Source organism: Amphiura filiformis, chromosome 5, assembly GCF_039555335.1.
Source record: "Amphiura filiformis chromosome 5, Afil_fr2py, whole genome shotgun sequence".
NCBI classification, from domain to species: Eukaryota; Metazoa; Echinodermata; class Ophiuroidea; order Amphilepidida; family Amphiuridae; genus Amphiura; species Amphiura filiformis.
In genome coordinates this window covers 24,166,052-24,191,808 of record NC_092632.1, presented here as the reverse complement: position 1 = coordinate 24,191,808, position 25,757 = coordinate 24,166,052, and the positions used below count along the sequence as shown (strand labels likewise).

General features: G+C 35.3%; 1 protein-coding gene across 1 annotated transcript in view; it reads left to right on the top strand.

Annotated features, from left to right (window-relative positions):
- The first annotated feature begins 9,099 nt into the window (after positions 1 to 9,099).
- Positions 9,100 to 25,757, top strand: part of LOC140152833 (metabotropic glycine receptor-like) — a 132,636-nt gene continuing 115,978 nt past the window's right edge. Inside the window, exon 1 of the mRNA XM_072175348.1 lies at positions 9,100 to 11,017. Within this exon, the coding sequence (XP_072031449.1) occupies positions 9,831 to 11,017 (1,187 nt within the window). The 5' untranslated portion in view covers positions 9,100 to 9,830. The remainder of the gene's footprint in view (positions 11,018 to 25,757) is intronic.

The window sequence follows — 25,757 nt, the reverse complement described above, 5'->3', positions numbered from 1 at the left end:
TTCATGTTAGAAGTGCCTAGCTCATATATTATGGGCCCCAGGGCCCCAAATGTTAAAATAAGGGCAACAGGTTAACAAGGCTAGCTATAAAACTACAAAGGGCACTAGGGCTCATATGTGGCACATGTATGGGCCCTAAGTTGTAATGTGTCTTCTGCCCATTTTGGCCCCAGATGTTTAAGGCTAGGGGCCCCAGAGGCCCAAATGTTAAAACAAAGGGCCGGTCGTTTCTCAACAAATAAAGTAGCGACAGGGTTTAGATTTGGTACACTAATAGGTCTTCAGCATTATATTGTTTTATGTATATATGAACCCTATGTGTCACATAATATGGGCCCCAGGGCCCCAAACGCTAAAACATAGGGCCGGTCGTTACTCAGTAAATAAAGCAGCTACAATGTCCAGCTTGAGTCTGCTGATAGCACTTGAGAAGTATATTTCAACATATGCACAGAGCCCCATAAGTCAAATATTATGGGCCCCAGGCCCCAAATGTTAAATCAAAGGGCCGGCCATTTTTCACCAAAGCTCAAAGTTTGTACACAGACTGCACCTGAGAATTATATTGTTATATGTACATATGAGCCCCATATGTCACATAATATGGGCCCAGGGCCCCAAACGCTAAAACATAGGGCCAGCCGTTACTCAGTAAATAAAGCAGCTACAGTGCCCAGCTTAAGTCTACTGATAGCACTTGAGAATTATACTTCAACATGTGTACATGAGCCTCATAAGTCAAATATTATGGGCCAGGGCCCCAAATGTTAAAAAGGGCTGTCCGTTTATCATCAAATAAAGCAACTTCAGGGCTCGGAGTTTGTACACAGATTGCACCTGCGAATTATATTGTTAATAACACCCACCCCATCCCATTCACAGACAATTGCGTAATTATAATAATATAGATGACAGAAACGTTAAGGCTGTTCCAGTTAAATTACATACCCATTGGCTGTTCTATTTAATTTACATACTCCCTCTGAAATGGCTGTTCCATTTAATTTACATACTCCTCCTCTGGAATAGCTTTCCCTAATCAAATTGCACATTGTGAATTTCAATCTATCAAATTGCATAGCTTCACTGTGAATTAGAGAGACTGACAACAGCAACCTAAGTCCTCAGCAAATAAGGACTGTAAGTTTGTGTAAACCGATAACATGCGGGTATAGCCGTATTTGTGTACAAATATATAGCCTTCTAGTTAACTTTATATTTGATGGTATATTCAATTCGCTATTGGTTTCAGGTGTTACGACGATACGCACACACACTGACGGTTAACTATGATGAACCGTGAGAGTGCTGCCTTCGGAGGGATGTTATCCTGAAGATGACAAAATGTATCCTTAAAAGAACAGAAGACATTAGTAAACATGAATGAGAAAGCAACAAAGATATTCAGAGAATAAATAGGCCTACTCCTGAAAAGTGAAAATGGATGATTGAAGGCCCCGGTTGTATTCAACTGCATTAAGCGATAGCCATGCATATGTATTCTTTTAAAACGAAGCCAGAAAAAGGTTCCACCACCTCATTAATTTATCTTAATTAGCGCATTGAACCCACACCCATACTAATTTTAATGCACACGAGCAACCACTTCTACTTTCCATCTATCATCTTATCAAATTGTCCATGTTACACAACACGTCAAGGTTTTCACAACAATTACTGTTTAGTACAATTAACTGGGTAAACTATGGCAGTATATTCATAAACAAAAATCCAACAAACAATGTACTCCTTTGTTGTTTAAACAAATAATCGATAACACTTAAAATAACACACAAAATGCAGAGTACAGGTATGTAGTAATTACCAATAATTACTGCAAATAAAAGACATTTGGGTCCGGACTAGGTGGTACTGTTATTGCCCATCAACATCAAGGCCATTGTCTTTAAGTTACTGGTTTTCTTCTCATACGTATTTAAGGCAATATAGACAATTTGAAATCCATTATTGTTTGCGTGCTTTTAGTGATGGCAACGAACTCTATGATATGAGTTGTTTTCTGAGTGCAATAATTATAGATATTTTCCTTAATGATAGGTTGACATATTTTTTGAAAATGCACAATCGCAAGACGCAAATTGCTTTTCACTCGCTTCAAACTATCAGGGCAATTCAATCTTAGTTTTCTGTTATACTAATTTAGTTAAAAAGTATTGTTACACATTGTTTAAAGCAGAGTAGTTTAATATTTGTCACTTTTAATGGGTTTGTCATGCAGTTTGTATTACTATTGGTCGTGTAAGAATTACTTTCATATGTGGAAATAATTTGTCATGCGACTAATGTAAGTTACATGACAAAGTTGGCTTTTTCTACCAGCTGTATCAAAATTATACCCATCAGTTGTTGGTGTCTATGACAAATCGGCTTCTTCATTATGCAATATTGAATCCTCTTGAACTGACCCGTTATTTATAGTTTTATGTACGTATATAACATTCGTCTATAAGGTATGGTAGCTCATATGTTGCATTTAATGTGGCAGTTTTTTCCATTATCACTGGAAGCTGATGGGTACCAATCATTTTGATACAGCCTGTAATTGCCACACCCATTGATTACTACCATTGGGATATTGGTGGCTATTTGTTAGCAATTGTAATTATGTTCTTGGATGACAAATCTTCCATTTGTAATGACTAATTACTACTTGGTCAAATACGACACTTTTCACTGACAATTTCAGTGAATCTCCTTGAGCCTGGTCAAACGAGGCTTCACCGCAGTGATTCTTTAACAAACAGATTCAATAATACATGCATGAAGAATTTCCTAAGGTGTTTTAGAAATTAGTGGTAATGAAGTGCTGAGAAATAACATAATGAAACCATACATTACACAGCACTGCACGGAATAAGTCAAACATGAAATTAGCTTTGCTCCAAAGCCAACCTATTTTCCATCCAATTGAAAGAAAAAATGAAAAAACCATGCCATATGCCCTCTGACACTATAGTAAAGACCGGCTGTAGGTCAGTGGACTTTCGCGGTTGGTGTGTGGGGTAGACCAATATCTCAGGTAGACAGTGATCTTTACTGCATAGTGGTCCTACTTTACTTGTTGGTGACTTGCCTATAGTGAAACTTGCCTTCGGCAAGCTCTGTACAAATACATGTACTGCTGGGTGATGCATGGGAGTGGTATTAATTTTTCACAGAATGGATTGGCCTATATACATTTTCTTTACTAATACTAGTCACTTGCTTGGGTTTATTTTACTTGGGGATCTCTGGATCTTCTAAGTACTGCGAGGGCTCTGATCAAGAGCTAACATGAAATGTGCGCTTTCAATGGGCTATCCCAGTTGAAATCCATTCACCCCTTATATGTGAGTGGACGCGGCGAATCAGCCGTAAACTCGGCAAATTGTATTCTGAGTTAAAGTGTAAAATGTATGTGAAGGTCGTATTCATAGGTGTATGAATTCGTTGCGACAAGTATCTTATCAAACGCTTTTTAAATCAATCAATAATACTACTGCTGAAGAGGATAATAAGCGTCTACCTATTTCTATAGAATAGTTCTTGTCTTTGTTTGCTTTGGCTAAATCCTGTTCAAGTGGCAGATAACAAAGCATTGTATTTTGTCTACTATAATCAACAATGAACAATGAGAGGATATTTCTGAACCTCGTTGACTTGGGGATGATTTGAAATGACCGCCAATTATGACTGTTGGATATTTATTACCAGAAATGTAGAAAAAGAGACACATGTAGAACCGATAAAAAATACAATTTTGTCGAAGGAACAGAGTTCAACAAATCATAACCCCGCTTTTGGATATCGTTTAAAGTCAAATGATATACCATTTTAAAGTTTATGGTGTTTATTTTCTAAACACGAAATAAAACAAAATTGACCGGGGCCGACTTTACGGCTGATTCGCCGCGTCCAGTCACATATATAGAAGACATAGCCTTAATCTTCCACAGTATCTTGCTGAGTACATGACTCCATTTTGATATCTACACCCCTGTGTGAAAGATTAAGGTCATGTCTTCCATAGAGTGAGTATGGATATCAACAGGAATAACCCAATACCTATGTTTTGATAAATACTATAGATACCATAACCGACAAAATTAAAACCTCAATTTGGTCAATTTTTGTTTCTTGTAAAAAGAGCCATAAATCTAATAATAGGGCTTGTGTGACTGATCATGAATGAAAGCAAACTCTCGTAAAGGTAATTCAAGTTTTTCTTAAATGTCACTTTTTACCCTGACAACATAGGTTTGTATAGATACCGTATTAGATTCGTCGAGTTCTTCACACATGTATTAGTTAAAATAAGTTAAAAATCATAAAAAATATCTCAAATGATTTATAGTATAAACAATCATTACCTGCGCTGCAGCTGTTGTAATTCAAAAAGTCAATTTTAATGTTGATAAAACCTTTATTGCACTATAGAATTAATGTTAGATTAAAAAATACATGAACGGGATAGTTTTACCACATGTTGCATTACCAATGTTTACTACTCTTGCACGTTATGCATCACATCAACCCCTGTAATGCATCACATCAACCCCTCCCCATAAACGACTTTGTAGTTTTACTGCTTCTCGCCTCATTTAAAAAAAATTACGCCAAAATATAAATAAACAAAAACCACTTCCCGATGAAAAAAAAATGGAAAAAGAACAAAGTAACGAAATGAAACCAATATGGCAGCACCCCTCGCACATGGATAAAGTATATAAATAAAAATACCGTATTGCATCTTGATACCAGCATATTGTTGATATCACTGACACAGGTGCACAATAGTGCTGACCCACGCTTTGCTGATTTCTCATTTGTGATATTCTAGTGGACGTTTGGTAATTATGTTCGATTGGAAAGAAAGGAAATTATAAATAAACAAATATTAAATATATTTCTTCCATGTTAAATAGGTCATCGGCGATATCACTGTGTGATATAGGCTAATGACAGATATATCCAATGAGGCAAAGTATTTTACAATTCATATAATTATCTTGAAAAAAAAAAACCACCACATTTTAATATACTTTCTACTTGAAATTACACAAAACGAACTAAAATATGTAAAGACATTGTGTGTCTGGGGTGTGTGTGGGGTGGGGGTGGGGTGTGTGTGTATATCGTCGTAACACCTGAAATCAATACCGAGTATTGACTGAATACTGAATATGCCATCAAATAAGTTAAATGCCTCGAGTAATTTGGTGTGTGTGTAGATTTGTAGGTTTATGCTTTGTTTTGTTATATTTGTGTGTATGTTTGTTTGATATACCATATTAATCTTTTCATGTTCCATGATATCGTATATATATCCATCTCACATACTCTCATCTCCACAGACGCACCCCGCACACACACCCCTACCAACCAAACGCACAATATTTGAAAAACTATGCAACTAAGTTACTTTGTGCATAAAAGCAAAGACGTTAGTAACGTAGTTTTACCAGTTTTAGGAAAACCAATGTAAAACATCATAAACAGTACACAAGTCCACCCTCGCCCACAGACGCACCCCACATACCCTATACACACGTACAGTACTTGAAAACGATTCTACTAACTACCTGTGTGATATAAAAGCCATTAGTATCGTAGTTTTGCCACTTGAAGGAATACCATTGTAAAATATCGCTAACTATAAACAGAGCAAATACACAACACACATACATACCCTTACACACTCACCCCACCCCACCACACCCCTCCCTGTACCCATACACACCCCAGAGACACAATGTCATAATTTAGTTGGTTTTGTGGAACTTGAAGTATAGAAGGCTGTATTAAAATTGAGTTATTTTTTCATGACATATGAATTGCGAAATACTTTGCCTCATGGGTATCTCTGTCATTAGAGGCCTTTATATAGTGCTACAATCCGCGAAATTAATAGTTGGCACACTTGCACTAAACAATTGAAATGCATGCCCTATCAAAATTGGAGAGGCGAGTGAAACATACATGCAGTATATGTGAAGTACAGACTACCCCCTATATCTCACCCTTCCCCACTCCCCATCTTTCAATGTTGGAGGGTCTCACGGGCCTGTTGACAACATGGCTTGGTCCAACATTGAATTGGGGGAGCGGGGGCAGAGATATACCAAAAGACAGGCAAAGTGTGCCAATCTTTTTTTCGTGGATTGTAGTTCCCATTAAAGTACCACTCTGAATATTATTTGAAGAATAATAGCCGACAAACTTCAATGATCCGCCCATGCAGCACTTCCTCGTTCCATCGCAGATGACCTATTTAACATGGATGAAATATATTTGATATTTGTTTATTTATAATTTCCTTTCTTTCCAATCGAACATAATTACCAAACGGCCACTGGAATATCACAAATGAGAAATCAGCAAAGCTTGGGTCAGCACTATTATGCACCTGTGATATCAACAATATGCTGGTATCAAGATGCAATATTTCTATTTATATACTTTTAAATCCATGTGCGAGGAGGTGCTGCCGTATGGGTTTCATTTCGTTACTTTGTTCTTTTTCCATTTTTCTTCATTGGGAAGTATTTTTTAAATTAAGTGAGAAGCAGTAAAACTACATAGTTTTTTTGTTCGGTTTTTTTTTGGTTTTTTTTTTTTGGTAAATAGAAGTCCCAAGCTTGTATATGGAGGGTTGATGTGGTGCATTACGTGCAAGAGTAGTAAACATTGGCAATGCAATATGTGGTAAAACTATCCCGTTCATGGTTTTTTTTTAATGTAACACTAATTCTATAGTGCGGTTTTACTTGTTTCTTTGTATGTGTGTGGGGGGAGGGAGGGGTGGGGTTGGGTGTATGTCTGGTGTCATTTCCCTACAGTAGGCATAATACACACGTAGCCTGTATTTACACAGTTCAACTTCCTATAAAATGACAATTGATATAAAAGCTTTTTAAACTTAGAATTGACTTTCTGACTTTTTGAATCCACATTGTAATTACAACTGCAGGTGTAATCATAATGATTGTTACTAGAAATCTTTTGAGATATTTTGAATGTTTCTTATGTGAAGAACTCAACGAACCTAAATATCTACAAATCTCTGTTGCCAGGGTAAAAAGTGACATTTAAGAAAGAATTGATTTATATTTGGACGAGCCATGTTAAAAAAGTCCTTTGGTATAATACATGTGCCATCAATAGGAGATATTTTGATTTCCTAATTACAAAATTAACAACTATGGCTTCCTTGCGATGGTCGATGCAATTTGACCTTAGTAGGGGAAAGTGGGGTAATCCCGGGCACCTTTCGTTAAGGCTACACAGGTACAAGATTAAATAAAGTTCATCAGTGAAAATCATATCAATGCAAAGTAGGAGTAATGTTCCAACTACTTACCAGTTTTTAATAACTCAACGTCTATAGTTAATAAGTTATAATTAAAAAACAAAATGGTAAAAAATAATGGGGTAATGCCGGACACGGGGTAATCCCGGACACAATGATTGCTGCTAAAAGGGAAAGTGGAGAAGGATGATAATCCTCTAGAATGTATTAGATACTTCTGTTACCTCAAGCATACAACTATGGGGCGGTCATTGTTGTCTATATTGTCGAAATAGCAAGTGTCCGGCATTACCCCATCTGTATAGAGAATGCATGTGTGTCCGGGATTACCCCTCACGGTCCCGACTTAATTTTTCAGTGCTTGTTCTACAAATCCATTTTTAAGATACCAAATTTCATACATACAGCTAACAATCAAGTATCAAACATAATTTTCATCCATACTTCATCTGTGTCCTTTGTCGCATTAACTGTCACCCAGCTTATAAATCACTTTTCAGATAAAAAGTCAAAAATGACAATTCTTGTTTTTTCGTAATTTTCACAAAGAAAGACGAGACCCAAAGCGCTGGTAATAGTACATGTGAGGTACACCTTGAGGTAGCTAATACCCCAAGGTAGTATAATAGTGCCACCCTTTTCCGTTTAGCTGCAATCGATGTGTCCGGGATTCCCCACAGTCCGGCGTTACCCCACTTTCCCCTACAGTACAAAGTCAATGTTTATTTGCCATTTTGGTTTTATTTAAGCTTTCTCGTACGAATATTCGGAGAATCATGCTAAAAATAAATGAAGAAATAAGGTAACAAAATCAGGTTCTAGAATGTGATAGCAAAGTTCAATCGGCCGATACAAACATTTTAAAAAGTAAACAAAGTAAACAACAATGTAAACAAAGTTGATTAACAACAAAGACACAAACAAACAAACGAACGAACGAACCACGCTCATACAAACAAAGAAACAAACATTGATCTCACAGATGACATGATTATTTTTTCATTTTAGTTCACATCTTATCTCTTTGAAAAAAAGACGTTAATACTAATAGTCCTTAAAGGAGTATTTCGTGATCCTATCATCATCTTTTTATAACATTTTTCAATAGATAATCACAAAAAAATCTTATTCCCAAAATTTCAGTTGATTCCGATTTTGCGTTTGCGAGTTATGCATGATTATGTGTATTACACTGCTCCATAGACAATGTGTTGTAATTTCGTTCTGGTATACCAGAACGAAATTCAAATTTCATGATATCTTTGCTAAACGAATTGATCTGCAAGAAATTTTTTGTACATAAACATTATATAGCCAGAGGTTTCCAGTGATATAAAAATCTCAACATTTTTTGAGAAAAGTGGGGGGATGATGCTGTGGATCACGAAATATCCTTTTAATAGCTGCAACAGTGCAGGTTGCAACAATTTGTATTATGTGATTTACATTATAAGGGAATTCGGGTTACATAAAACTGCGTTAGTTTTGTTTTGTTTTTGAATCATCATTATCATCATCATAATTATCATCATCATCATCATCATCATCACCATCATCATTAATCATCACCATCATCATTAATAATCACCACCACCATCATCATCATCATTCATACAGTACACTTAATTTAACCACATTTCCCCAAGTGTTCTAACAACCCAATTATCTTTTTCCTGCTGACTACACTCCAATTGGCGCCACCGTGCGTCAGATAATATCAATGCTTGTACTGATTTCCATAGCCCATCAGGTCCCATGTATTTCAGTTAGAGAACAATCCCATTAAACCAAACCCGGACGAATATATGCGCAGACAGGCTGCACAGCGCTAGCTAGCTCGTTTTTGCTCGCTCGCTCGATCAGTGGCTGGTGCAACCTCCTCCATCGTCATCCTCAACGGGATCTATTTTGCAGGCAACCTGAGGACAGGCATAATATCAAGGTACCTTGTGTGCACTTTGCTCTACTGGCTTTTTCTGTATCGTCAAGCTATGTTAAGTCAACAACCCAGCAAAGATAAATCAGCCATTAATGGAAATCTAATGATGATGATCAAGACGATGATGCCATACTATCATGGATATTCACTACAGTATTGTTAATCAAGCGTCTTATACTTGACAAGTGAAACCCAGATTTTCTGCAAGAACGAGCATACATCTAAAAAGAGAAAAAATCTGTAGATTTTGTCTTCTCGGATGATGTGATATATTTATATGTGAGCGTACACTTGATTGGATTAAAGGCGGTATTTCATTTGTTTTACCCCACGGGGATATAAAGTTGCTGGTTTCTTCACCTCAAAGACGGCAATTTATTATGTCAGTTGGGCTGCATTAATTGCTTTTTTCGCCCTCGTGGAAATCATACCAACTATTGCATGACTTTGTAATAGAACTGTACTCCGCCATTATATTTTATAGGGCAGCACAGCGGAGTGAATACCGTTATTGGTTATTGGTTTTTACCTTTTATTATAGGTAAAAACCCTGTATATGCATTATAAGCAGCACAGTTGAAGATGGCTTATCAACCTTTAGGTTTTACAAGTAAGGCCATTGTGGCCCATTGTATAAGTGATATGTTGATGTGTGGATCTACTAGTCTGTTGCTTCTCTTACTAGCAATAATGTGTTGTCCCGTTGGAAATTATGCTTTTGCAGCTGTCGAACGCGAAGGCGTATCTGGCCAGCAGGCACCTAGTTTGAACAATACAATGTTAAATTCGACAGATAGGGCTTCGGCATCCAATTCAAAAGCGGGATCTAAAGCAACCATGTTGGAAATCATACATCAGGATTACGACGATGATGATGATACGTCAGGGAGGTTAACAGAACAGCTGACAGCAAAAAAAGATGTAAACTCCCCTTCTCAAGAGATCTCCATTATGGACCAATCAATATCTTCCCACAAATCAGAAATGCAAATGCTATCTACTTTAGATAGTACTCAATACACGTACGTCAATTCAATGCGCGGTGGGCAATTACGCCTGAAGCGGGCCAGGCGGAATACAGCTGTCTCTGTGGACTTTAAAAAAGAAGCAGATCCCTTACTTGCACTCATAGAATCTTTAGACAAAGTTAAACTTGCAAAAGAATGCACAAGACAAGAAATTGATTTGACTTTTGGTAGTGGTAATGTTAATGATACCATATCTTACTATGTAAGTTTTCTGGACAACTCTAGTATAGCTGTTTATGCTGCTAATCTGTTGAACAGCTTCTACTGTAGACAAAGATCTCAAGATAGTGTCTTCTACCATGAGCAGATGCTCTATTCAATTGTACGTAACACTGTGGAAAATAACGTCTATATTTCAGGCTCTTGTATTGCATTTGATCGTTATGCTTATTCAGATGAAATAGAATTATTTGCACCATGTACATATTACGAATCAGAAGATCATCAAGTTATGACCGAAGTTGATATGGGAACAAAGTATAACTATACATCTGAAGCGACAAATGCTACAGAATGGTTTACAAGTTATAAGCAGGCTGCTGCTACGTCAGATAACCTTAAAAAGGGATGGCTAATTCATAGATATAATGAAACAACTAATGCTCAGACAGAAGATGCTTCTTATGCCTTTGTGTCGGAAGATGATGGAGCATGGACGTCGCCATATTTTGATTGCAAAAGAACTAACAGATGGCTTGTGACCTATTCTATACCTTTCTACAACCACGAAGGCTATTTCCTGTAAGTACATGTACACCTAGTTCAAAGTTAAAACGACCCTAAGCAGGGTTTTGCGTAAAACGTTGACCAAATAAGTATGTAAATCTTTCACAAGTATATGCAACAATCATTTAATGCAACATTTGCCAAGGTCAACCTAAATATGTGCGGGGTATGTGATAGGGGTGTGTGTAATGTAGTGGGTGGGTATGTTTGGGGAGTATGGTGTGTGGTTGTTTGGTGTGGTTGGGGTAGATGTGTGTTAACTTATTTGCATGCATGAATCAAAATCAATTTTAATGGTATTCCTTACGCTGGAAAAACTACGTTACTAATATTATTGTCTTGTTTCTACATGCAAAAGTAAGTTTAATAGATCAATACTGATTCGTTGTTTGTTTGCTAGTTGTTTGTGAGGGGTGGAAGGGGTGGTGGGTTGTGTGGGGTGGGGCTGTGTGGGTATGAAGGCCTTGGCGTGTGTGAAGATTTGAAAAGGGAGAGGAATAGTGTGAAATGGTATTGTGAGATATGATAAAACTACCGTATGCTGATTTGGTTGCTAATAATTCACACCAATGTCTAAAATTGTGTTGCATGGAAATATGACAGGGGTGTGTCCCGGGGGGTGTGTTCGTATGTAGGGGTGTGTATAGGTATGTCTATCGGACCGTCTGTCCTTCTGTCTGTCTTACCGATTGGCTGGCTAACTGTTACTAAATGTGGAAACTAAAAACTATTACTTTAAGAATGATTGCCAGAAGTAGCACAATTGAGTTGTACTGGTAATACGGTACAACTTACGATTTTAATATATTACGAGAGTGGTAGCTTGAGGTTTTGTGTGAGAGTACATGATTTCATATTTTTGGTACGACTACGTGCACTTACCTGTGCACAAAAATGTCATGTCAACAGCTAATAGCGTGTGCCAGATTTGCCCAATATATATTTCGCTGCATGCACGATTTGACTTGTTGATTGTTTTTACCCACAATACCTTGAGATATTACCGGAAGTAGACGTGATGCGCGGAGGAAAAGGGGATAGGATGCACGTAATGTATTTGCACATCGGTGTTAATGTACTAGGCAAGGACTCATGTATTATCAATTGATGTTAAGAAGAAATACAACACGTACTGCTGTGATGTCTTTTAACAACAAGAATTGGAGTAATCGATCTCAATAATGTGAACACAGTGAATCTTTCTTTTAGGAAATCAGCATAGCCAGTGTTCCAGTCTACTCTAACCGTCCGCTTGTCAATAAACACATTTTAATAAAATGAATAAATGGAGCTATAGCAAAACAATTGCTAATCTAATTTGAATAATGACATTTAAATCAAGGAATACTATTTGTACAACAGTATAAAACGATAGCTGTCGAATGCAAGGAAGTGAATTTCTTATGTAATTGTACCTTTTGATATTTTCGTTGTAAAAATTGATGTTGGTTGCTCCTTGTTATTAGGTAGGTTATTCTCAGGCGAGATACTGAAATCAAATGTACTATAATAATCGCGTGGACATCGTATTAAAGTATTAGATCTAAACCTAAGCTCTTGAACTATACTACCGACGTCAGAAAAATACAGCAAGCACCATTTTACTAATCAAGCATTCATTCTGTTTTGCCAGATGAAACAAAGCTCAATTGCATATTCAATGGAGTTTTAGAATACAGGCCAAAATCTGCACTTTAGTATACATTTGACGTACCCTAAAGCAATCAAGCAAAAAAGGTTATTGTTGGTTGACGCTTCCATTTTCCCTATAATGACCAATAATGAATGTTAAAACAATTTTTATTCAAAATGACCAAATACCGTATTTGAATTATACGTTTGTTCCCAATAAATGTCAAACGAAAGTGCCCAGTGCCACTACAAAAATCACATATCTTATTTTTTAACCTTGAATATGTTGAAAATTGAGTGTTGCATTATTTTTTGTAAAGGGAGTATTGTGCTTCGCAAATTAAATCAATGTATTTAAGTTCGTCCCTGTTCACCAAGTATATTTTACATCACACTGTCTTTCACATTGTATTATTCTAAAAAAGAGATTAACCGCTGACTCACTGATTTTAAAATAAAAACTATAGCTGTGTGTTTATAGCGTCTAAAAAATAGCAAATACATCACCACCAATTCATAATGATAAACAATTTCTTATTATTTAATGTTTGACTTCAATTTGTGTGCATCGCTATCAAGTCACATTTGTTAATGCTAACAACCAAACTTATGATAAAAAATCGATTTCAATACAAAATGGAGTAACAACATGGAACTCAATTAATCCAGCTCTGTGGGTAACAAGGGAATATTTTCTGCCTTTTAATTATTCATAAATACTGCACTTACATATCTTATTTCCCTGTCGCCTGTTTCTTAGAAACGAGGTCATCAAAATGAGTTCATCAATGATTGGGTTTTCAGTTGACATCCACACACCCCTTTATGGAAGACACGACCTTAATCTGCCACAGAGTGATACCATAGACCATGTATTTAGATGGTCTATGGTGATACAGAGAGTGTGAATTTAAAATAGGGTTTCCAGAATGGGTAGGACTCCATTTGAAGTCTACACTCCCTAAGTGAAAGATTAAGGTCATGTCTATATAAATGTATATATATTTTGTTTTATCTGGAAACCATTAACAGAAACGTGCGTTTCTTTTATTTCTTTTTTTCTTGAAATATCTCCAAATTATCTTAATACATGCAACTTTATTGTGTAATTCAGTATTCCATGGTGTCATTTATCACTGTTCAAATCAAAAGGATGTAATAATACGGCAAATTTAGTCTGGTCTCCGTGTAATATAGATAATTAAAAGCTGCTTGGATTTCTACAAATACTGCGATTGTCCAATTCAGTGCTTAAAAATAGCAAAAGACTAATAGTCGTAATGAAAAAGCCAATAACTGAACAAATTCAACGTATAAGTCAGTGCTACCTTAACAAATTGCTATAAGCAATTACACTGATTATGTTACATACGTGACAAAATAATGCGTGCATACGTAAGTAACTGTCATGACCACTACTGTTTACTCCCTTGTCAAATATTCAATGTACATTACAATTCCAGGTATTTGATTTATAAACAAGTTCTCCACTGAAATCCTATATCTGGGCTTATTATTTATAATATGTACGGATCGCGTAAAACATTGATATTAGCATTGGTTGATTACATGTGAAAGGTTATAGTTTGCAGCTATGATTTGGTTGCATGTCCAATTAGGGAACACATGATTTGTGTGACATGTAATTTATATAATGTAGAATAAATCGAATGAACATCAAAACCTCACATTCTGTAAATGATTGAATCTATGCAGAGTCCCAAGTCACAAAACAAGATTATATTTCTTAATCGGGAAAACAAGAAAACTATGAAAGATGTAGTTTAGTACAAAGGGCAGCGTCTAATATTAGGAAATTATCTGGATACATAATTATTTCACATCGCTAGGATTTTCAAGCAACTTTGTGCAACATCCAGGACACAGTTAATTAAATCCAATATGATTGCACATTCAAAACATGATCCGAATATGCTGTGTAAACTCATAATACTCCATAACCTGAGGTCAACTTTGCAGCTATGATTATTGAATAAAATGAATGAGTTATTTAGTATTCAAATCAATTTAAGATTAGATAATGTTTTAATACGGCAACCATGTTTTAAAAATTTTGATTTACAGAAATATGACGATTGACCAACCCAGTGCGCAAAGGACTAAAATAGTCTTAATTAAAACAACCAATAATTGAACAAAATCGATGAATAAGTCAGTGTTACCCTAACATTGTGCTACACTATAAAGCAATTGTACTGATTATGTTACCTGAACGGGTTAAGATAATACGTGCATATGTCATGACCATTATATTACATGTACTTTACAATTCCCGGTATTTGATTTATAAACAAGTTCTCCACGGAAATCCTATATCTGGGCTTATTATTTATAATATGTACAGATCGCGTAAAAACATTGATATTAGCATTGGTTGATTACATGTGAAAGGTTATAGTTTGCAGCTATGATTTGGTTGAATGTCAAATTAGGGACCACATGATTTGTTTGACATGTAATTTATATAATGTAGAATAAATCGAATGAAAATCAAAAACTCACATCCAATAAATGATTGAATCTATGCAGAGTCTTATGTCACAAAACAAGATTATATTTCTTAATCTTGAAAACAAGAAACTTATGATAGATGTTGTTTAGTCCAAAGGGCAGCGTCTAATATTAGGAAATTCTCTGGATACATATTTCCTATCGCTAGGATTTTCAAGCAACTTTGTGCAACGTCCAGGACACAGTTAATTAAATCCAATATGATTGCACATTCAAAAAATTATCTCTGAGTCTGATAATGCTGTGTAAACTCATAATACTCCAAAACTGCGATCAACTTTGCAGCTATGATTATGAATGAAATGAATGAGTTATTTAGTATTCAAATCAATTTAAGATTAGATAATATTTTAATACGGCAACCTTATTTTAAAAGTTTTAATTTACAGAAATATGACGATTGGCCAATCCAATGCGTAAACGACTAAAATAGCCTTAATTAAAACAACCAATAATTGAACAAAATCGATGAATAAGTCAGTGTTACCCTAACATTGTGCTACACTATAAAGCAATTGTACTGATTATGTTACCTGAACGGGTTAAGATAATACGTGCATATGTCATGACCATTATATTACATGTACATTACAATTCCCGGTATTTGATTTATAAACTAGTTCTCCACGGAAATCCTATATCTGGGCTTATTATTTATAATATGTACAGATCGCGTAAAAACATTGATATTAGCATTGGTTGATTACATGTGAAAGGTTATAGTTTGCAGCTATGATTTGGTTGAATGTCAAATTAGGGAACACATGATTTGTTTGACATGTAATTTATATAATGTAGAATAAATCGAATGAAAATCAAAACCTCACATCATTGGATGACTGAATCAATGCTGAGTCCTAAGTCACAAAACAAAATTATATTTCTTAATCTTGGAAACGAGAAACCCATGATAGGTTGTGACGTTTAGTCCAAAGGGCAACTTCTTATATTAGGCAATTCTCTGGACATATCATATCGCTAAGATTTTAAAGCAACCGTGTGCACCAGGACGCAGTTCTTTAAATCCAATATAATTGCACATTCATACAATGATCTCTGAATGTACCGGGTATTAAAATTCATACTGCAAACTTTAGGTCAACTTTGGACTTACATGTATTTATTAATTATTATTATTACTAGATAATGCCTATACTGTTGAAAGAATATTTTGGTTAGTTTTGGGGAAATCATTTCCAGAAAAGGTTAATTAATTAGGATCCACCTTTCCACACTAACGAGAATACAGGGAGCTACAGGGGGATATTCTCCACTTAAATGTTAAACCTATCACCGTCTTGCACATGATTCCAACTTCAGGGCATAATTCCGGCCATATTGATGAAAAACATCCAGAATTATTTTCTAACCAATTTACATCACTTGCTAGTTGATATTGCCGGCTTTTATAACACAAAGGAATAGAAATATTCAATCCCATTTCAATCGCATATTTATGATTGCCGACTATACGTGGGTGGGTGGAGAATATGTGAAGTAACGCCATTATCAAGAATTGTACCTGTCTATTAACGTGACTTCAATAACGGAAAGTGTTTTCTCTACATATGCCATTCGATAATGAATATTGTGTCATTCACATTTTCTAGTGAAATGACATTATATTGTATACTTGAAGAGTACGCAGCTTCACAACAGGAAATAAAATTGCAATATATTACTGATTAGTAGCTTTTTTACAAATGCTTGATGGATTTGTAAAAAAATCAGGATCTAAAGAGCAGAGAGTGAAAGAGCGCGAGAGAAGACACGGATAGAAAAGTAAGATTTAAAAAGCTGATAGGAGACAAAATAAAACAAAGGCAAGAGCAGGAGTACGGACTAAATCACATAGAAGATCTGTATAATGTAAAGAGACACGAGAGACAAACCAAAGTGGAAGCAAGAGAAGCAGGAGAGCGAGAGCGAGAAGACGCGGACAGCATTAAGATGCGCTGACAAGAGGCAGATTAAATACAGAGATAGAGACAGGTAGTCCAGACAAAATCAGAAAGAGGACGGGAAGAATGTGAAGAGACAGAGACATGTAGAATAAATAACTACAAAAAACAAGAGGACAGGGAGAATGTATAATTAAAGGGGTGGTAGACAGAGCAACAAAAGAAATACACAAATATAATAATGGGGAGAAAAAAAGATGACGGGTAATAAAATACAGACAATATTGAGGAAGAGGTTGAAGAAAAAGAGCGGGAAAGAAGCAATATATAACTCTTAACTGAATAAGAATAGTTATTAACGCTTGGCGTGTTTAAGGTCAGTTCTAATATATATGTAGAGGTCTTGGACCACCCAACATTGCACGCACACTTTGCTTTAATATTACTATTGCCGAAAAATCACGTTAGATTTTATTGATCAAATTCGACAGGCAGTGAGTATTTGAAGTAAATATTACAGCCCTTTTGCGATAATAGTGTATGCGCTACATGTGCTTGTTTTAGGTAACAAAATATCCTCTGCGTTTTTATTTTTCAGATGACGCTGACTATATCATCGACTTTATCAATTTGTTATTTTTCCTTCTCAAATTTCAATTCGGAATAATAAAATATAATAACAACCCTAGCAAACGTGCCAAAAATAGCATACTGTCGTATTCATGGTCGTTCAGGTCTTGATAAATAAGGACAAGTACTAAAACCATTAAAAAAAGATACATTTATTTGGTACCTGTTGTGCATTACTTCGATGCTACAAGATGTTAAGCATTTGTTCATTCAGTTACGCTATGCAGATCAAGCAATTTTATGCTTTGTTGAGCATGGGATCTACTCCTCAATTTGGCTCGGCGTTTATTTTACATGGCTGAGATTTAGATTTAGTTATTGAAAGCTGGATTTCGACACAGCATGGTAACTATATATTCCATTTTCTCTTGTAATACAGTCTTTAAGAGGGTTTCTTCGAGAAGTCTGATACAAAGTCCAATGACCTTGAGAAACAGAATTTGGTAAGACATTGTAGGGAAGTAGATATCAGTATTACAGCTGCCCAAACATTTTCTATTAAGTTTGAAGATTACAATTTGCTCAAGTTTGAACATTGTATAGCGTAGATAATAATAGCCATGGAACAAGATGCTACATGGGTACTTCGAGGAAGATCTGTTGTGACAAAACAATTCAGCTTTCATTCAGTATACAGACACTCTAATTACATGATACTTAGAGAATGCCAGGAGTACATTGATCAAAACATGTTTAAAAGTCTTTGTCATCCAACTGAACTACAATACATTGCAATGTCTTTGTCATCGAACTGATCCACTATACATTGCAAAGTCTTTGTCATCCAACTGATCTACAATACATTGCAATGTCTTTGTCATCCAACTGATCTACAATACATTGCAAAGTCTTTGTCATCCAACTGATCCACTATACATTGCAAAGTCTTTGTCATACAACTGATCCACAATACATTGCAAAGTCTTTGTCATCCAACTGATCTACAATACATTGCAATGTCTTTGTCATCCAACTGATCCACAATACATTGCAATGTCTTTGTCATCCAACTGATCTACAATACATTGCAAAGTCTTTGTCATCCAACTGATCCACAATACATTGCAATGTCTTTGTCATCCAACTGATCCGCTATACATTGCAATGTCTTTGTCATCCAACTGATCTACAATACGTTGCAAAGTCTTTGTCATACAACTGATCCACAATACATTGCAATGTCTTTGTCATCCAACTGATCCACTATACATTGCAAAGTCTTTGTCATCCAACTGAACTACAATACATTGCAAAGTCTTTGTCATCCAACTGATCCACAATACATTGCTAAGTCTTTGTCATCTAACTGATCCACAATACATTGCAAAGTCTTTGTCATCCAACTGATCCACAATACATTGCAAAGTCTTTGTCATACAACTGATCCGCTATACATTGCAATGTCTTTGTCATCCAACTGATCCGCTATACACTGCAAAGTCTTTGTCATCCAACTGATCTACAATACATTGCAAAGTCTTTGTCATCCAACTGATCTATAATACATTGCAATGTCTTTGTCATCCAACTGATCTACAATACATTGCAAAGTCTTTGTCATCCAACTGATCCGCAATACATTGCAATGTCTTTGTCATCCAACTGATCCACTATACATTGCAAAGTCTTTGTCATCCAACTGAACTACAATACATTGCAAAGTCTTTGACATCCAACTGATCCACAATACATTGCAAAGTCTTTGTCATCCAACTGTTCCACAATACATTGCAAAGTCTTTGTCATCCAACTGATCCACAATACATTGCAAAGTCTTTGTCATCCAACTGATCCACAATACATTGCAAAGTCTTTGTCATACAACTGATCTACAATGCATTGCAATGTCTTTGTCATCCAACTGTTCCACTATACATTGCAAAGTCTTTGTCATCCAACTGAACTGATATTCATAATACATTGTAAAGTCTTTGTCATCCAACTGATCTATAAAACACAGAGGATTGAACCTGCGACCACTTGCGCAAATACTTAAGCCATTGTGGCACGATACTCTCTTGGCCTCGGTCTCCATAAAGCTGGTAAATACTGAAGCACATTCTTTCATACATTGAACACCTAAAGGCTAGAAATAGGAATTCTGACATTGTGTCAATTTAAGAGATCGGGTATCAACTTTTGCACAGTATTTTTGTAGGACCTGAGAGCACATCAGACACACCATATTGCATTCTGAATACGAGCAATGTCCTTCTGATATTTAATAATTTTGATTTTTAAATTATTAAAAATTTATATTTTTGACATTTAACTGTCCTCGAAGTGAATTTCATAAATCTAATTATTTATATGTAGTTGGGAGGAAAAGCCGTAATTTGACATGGAACCTGAGACGAATATACCAATTCCGCCTTTTTTTTACAGGGCAAACTTTAAGTTTCAAAATGAAGAAAAAGTGAAATTAGGATGGACCAACACTGCGTTTAAGGACTTCTTAAGAGAGATACGAGGAAAATTATTATACATATACAACTAAGGATATTACAAATGAATTGTGAAAAACAAATGAAGAAAAAAAATTATTTTAAACTCTTCGGTAATTGTCTTTGTAATTGTCTGTACAAACATACACCACATTAATTGACATTTTGTGTCATTTATCATTGGGTATTCTGTCTAACGGTTATGATAATTTATCAAATAGGAGGTACAATTATAAGCATGGACTGTAAAAGATTTCTTTAAATTCCAGCCTAAGATTTAAGAATCCAAGTCGCGACTGCCAGACTGCCATATGTTTATCGTATGAATCATCTAGTCATAGAATCAGATGCATCAGATAAATGTTAGTCATTTTGATGGCTTATGTACTTAAAAAAATACCAGTCGATGGTCCGGAATTTTATTTCAGAAAGAGGAGGATGGCCTTTATTTATTTATTTATTTATTTATTTATTTATTTATTTATTTATTTATTTATTTATTTATTTATTTATTTATTTATTTATTTATTTATTTATTTATTTATTTATTTATTTATTTATTTATTTATTTATTTATTACAATGCAAATCGATCATTATATCGATATCAGTTGTTTTACAGAGGAGGAGGCTCTTGTTATTTGATGGTTCTGACATGTCTGAAGGGTTGATTAAAAACAAAACCTGCTGTAAAATACTTATTGTACAGAAGCAAATCTATTCCGAATAATGTGAACTTTTGAAATATATTTACAAAAAAAGTTACGCCAGAAATATAGAAAATAACAAAAAAAACCTGCTGTAAAATACTTATTCGACAGAAGCAAATCTTTTCCGAATAATGTGAACTTTTGACAAATATTTACAAAAAAGTTACGCCAGGAATATAGAAAATAACGAATTTTTTTTAGAATCCCTAAAAAAGGAAGCGTACGGGGACGATCAACTGATATTGTTTTTTACCTTGTGTTTTATTATACCAGCATATTTCCAGTTAATCTATAAATGTCAAACTGGCAAATAAAATGTAAGTTTGATTAGCATACCATGATAAGGATATTGCAAGAATATTTCCACCGTTCTCTACTGAATATATAAACATTATTGTTAACACGGGAACGTGCATTCCAGAGGACAGAATAACCAGCTTCCCGTGTTTATTAGCATCCATCACGACGAGACTCGAACCAACGACCTCGTGAGTGATCATCGATCTAAGTGTGCGCTATCTGAATCTTCAACGTCTGTACATGCCATGTCAACAAAATAATTACTAAACTAGAAAATTAAAACATGATCGAAGACTTATCATTCAACCTGGTTGGAAACTACGTCCCATGAAATTCTATCAACCATTATACTGTTGTTACGCTTGCCCTCGGTCTTTAGAAAATAAATAGGTAGGTGGAAAATATAATACAGGGTGTCTGTGAAAGAACTCTACCACCGCAAAATTAATTTATGAGTGATTTAATCCCTAAACCTAGCAAAGTTGAATAGCTTATACAATTGTGAGTAAGATTTGATCTTTCCCTAGAGAAGTCCTTTTGAGAGGGCTGATGTCGAGCTTTCGGAACTCTAGCGAGTGTCATATTCAGTTGCTCTGAAGATGGCACTCGCTAGAGTTCCGAAAGCTCAGCCCTCTATAAAGGACTTCTCTAGGGAAAGATCAAATCTTACTCATGTTTACCGACCTAGAGTACCAAGTAATTTCAAATCGAGCTTATGCAATTAACTGCATATATTTACAAATTGACCGCTTTGTTTTTTAAGCATATGAATTTTATGATGACAATTACTTTTGAATCCTTTCCACAAATTGCAAGGATTTAATGCAGCAATCGATGATCATCACCTGAAAGCACTTAGTATTAAGCAATTGTTCATTGCACATTCTTGGCTTGTACAATGGATAAGAAATAAAGTGGGATTTTCAAATTATTTTATATAAGCCATACACAGATTCTTGTCATTTGATTGGCTAATTACTACTGATTATTTTTGCTATATTTAACGTCAGCTGCCAAAAGACCATTTAGCACTCCGCGCGAGTCAGTTTTCCATCGCACTAGCTCGCAGCTACCATGGCAACGCTGACAGACGCGACTCACCAATTATAGTATGGGTGTTGTTTCAAAATGAATATAACGAAGATATTTTTAAATTCAGTTTGTTTTCTTTGTGGTTCATAAAATTAAGTGAAGTAAAATTAATATTATGAGTTACATAAAACAAATATCGAATGTTTTGTTCGTTTTAATGCAAAGACTACTTTCATTCGGATAAATATCAATGGCCCTTTCACCTCAGCAAACCTTGTCGAATGGAATAGTCCATATTGCACCTCATGAAACTAAACATTCAATTCTCGCTATTCCCAATAAGGGCGCCGCCAACGGTTTGCGATGTAATCGTGATGTATCATGGGAAAAGGTCGACATCCAAGTCCGCGCAATACGAATATTACCATGCTATTACATAGGAACACGTGACAATATTTTTAGTTTGTCAATATAACGGTATTACACGCAAATCGATAGAGAAAAATTAATTGTGCACATTTCAAATCACATTATTAAGTATTATTGAATATCGATTCGCGTGTAACACCGTTATATTGACAAACTAAAAAATATTGTCACGTGTTCCTATGTAATAGCATGGTAATATTTGTATTGCGCGGACTTGGATGTCGACCTTTTCCCATGATACATCACGATTACATCGCAAACCGCTGGCGGCGCCCTTATTGTGAATAGCGAGAATTGTACAATTAATCAAGAAAGCAGCGGTCCATTTTCGAAATTCAAAGAAATGTGTAATAGCTGGTTCATTATAACATACACTATTGTTTCGTTGGGCATTAAAATACTCTAAAATTAAATTTTCTGACTGTTCTTTCAGATATTATCAATATACGTGTATAATAATTCTCATAATATTTGGCTTCTACTTTATATAACCTCGTTTTCTCCAATTGATGTAGTAATAATAACAATGAACCGTGTTAAATTGGAAGGGCTTCTTTTCATGCATCAGCCCATTACGTTTACATAAACAAACTATTAGACAGAAAATGAGGTTTATTTTTGTAAGAATGGCATAATGTAAAATCAACAACATATCGGCAACAATTAGGAGTCTTTATTAATTTGATAATAAGTAATTACCAAGTATAACTTTCATTTTATGAAATAAAATATTCTTTTTGGTTAAAAACATGTTATTGCTAAATGTAAAAAGGACGAGTACCGTTTTATGAAATATATAAACCGGGACTGAAATGGTTGAAAACATATTATTAGCACATAGAGTAAAAGCGTTATGACGTGTAATTTGGAATTACAGTATTTAGTAATTTAAAAGAGCATACTTTTTTATCGATTCTGTTTATTCGTTTGGATTTATTTGTATCCATTTGTTTGTTTTGGAAAGCTGGTGCCGAAGCGTATAGGTAAAAACACCTCAATAATACTTTGCAGATGGAATAACGATCCATTCTGGTCTTTTAATGAGATTAATCTCAAAAGGGTTTAACCCACTAATGTCAGCTCTAAAAAACATGACCTATTTTGATGATAGTTATTATTAGTGAAAATTTTGAACGAATAAAAACTATAATCAACCAAAATCAGAGAGCATTACAATAGATAAATGCATTTGACACCAACTTCGCTTTAAAAAGAAGCTTTAACAGTAGGATTTCATTTGTACTTGCTTTGACCGGCAACTACCAATAAGCGAATGCTCTGGCACTACCTCGATCGGCAAGGCTGCAATAATATTTTATTCAAAACTGGATAAGAAAACCTGGCAACGGCCCCTCTGCGGTGAACCCGCGCCCCTGTCTGTCGTAAACCACATCAATATAGAAATAACCCGCGGGATATTGCAACGTGAATCTATCTCAACATGTATAACAAACAGGAGCATTCGCTTCTCAAGTCATGAAACAATAAATGTTTAAAACACATCAGTAGATTCATAATACGTACTGTTTGACATGGCAATATTGTAGCAGAGTAAACAGAGTCATATCGGTAGCTCTGTGGATAAATTGTATACCGCATACTCATTACAGTAATTGGATTTTCCACTTGGTACATTCAACACGTTAATAGGAATTTCTTTTTGGTTGCTAGCGTAAATTAATCCCTAGAAACGGGAACTCGTCATTTAACGGTGCAGATATATCTTGCATAATGCGACAAGGCCCAAATGCGGGCATGCTTATGCATTGGACGGGAAGACTAGATATGTACATGGGTGAAAATTTCAGTCTACGCCATTTTAAAACATGAAAAACATTGACAAAATATGTTGTTGCTTCTATGTCATGCCACTTGCAATCTCTCCTTTTGTTTTGGGGTGATGGGGTGGGGAGGGGTGTGTGGGGGTGTATGGGGGTGTGTGTGCGCGTGTGTATGTAATGTATATGGTAGCCAGTATTGAAGGAGTATATAGAGTAGAAAACAATGGCAATGAAAGATATGGAAAACTGTTTAGGCTTGGAAATTTATCCAGTGTGTGTGGGTATGTGCGTTTATAAAGACTGTAAACGAGGCGGGAAAGGAGGACGTACATGCGAAAACAACAGAGCAACCGAGGACACCCGCAACTATATACTTGTGGTAAAACTGCACTATTGTAAACATTGTTAATGCAAATGCGGAAAAACTGCACTATTGTAAACATTGTTAATGCAAATGCGGAAAACCGCGTTATTGTAAACATCGTTAATGCAAGATGTGGTAAAACTGCATTATTGTAAACATTGTTAATGCAAGATGTGGTAAAACTGCACTATTGTAAACATTGTTAATGCAAGATGTGGTAAGACTGCACTATTATAAACATTGTTAATGCAAAATGCGTAAAAGCTGCACTATTGTAAACATTGTTAATGCAAGATGTGGTAAAACTGCACTATTGTAAACATTGTTGATGCAAGATGTGGTAAAACTGCACTATTATAAACATTGTTAATGCAAGATGTGGCAAGACTGCACTATTGTAAACATTGTTAATGCAAAATGCGTAAAAAATGCACTATTTTAAACATTGTTAATGCAAGATGTGTTAAAACTGCACTATTGTAAACATTGTTAATGCAAGATGTGGTAAGACTGCACTATTGTAAACATTGTTAATGCAAAATGCGTAAACAATGCACTATTTTAAACATTGTTAATGCAAGATGTGTTAAAACTGCACTATTGTAAACATTGTTAATGCAAGATGTGGTACGACTGCACTATTATAAACATTGTTAATGCAAAATGCGTAAAAACTGCACTATTGTAAACATTGTTAATGCAAGATGTGGTAAAACTGCACTATTATAAACATTGTTAATGCAAGATGTGGCAAGACTGCACTATTGTAAACATTGTTAATGCAAAATGCGTAAAAAATGCACTATTTTAAACATTGTTAATGCAAGATGTGTTAAATCTGCACTATTGTAAACATTGTTAATGCAAAATGCGTAAAAGCTGCACTATTGTAAACATTGTTAATGCAAGATGTGGTAAAACTGCACTATTGTAAACATTGTTGATGCAACCAGATGTGGTATTAAAATATTAAAATACCTTGATGTGCTTAGCAGACACCA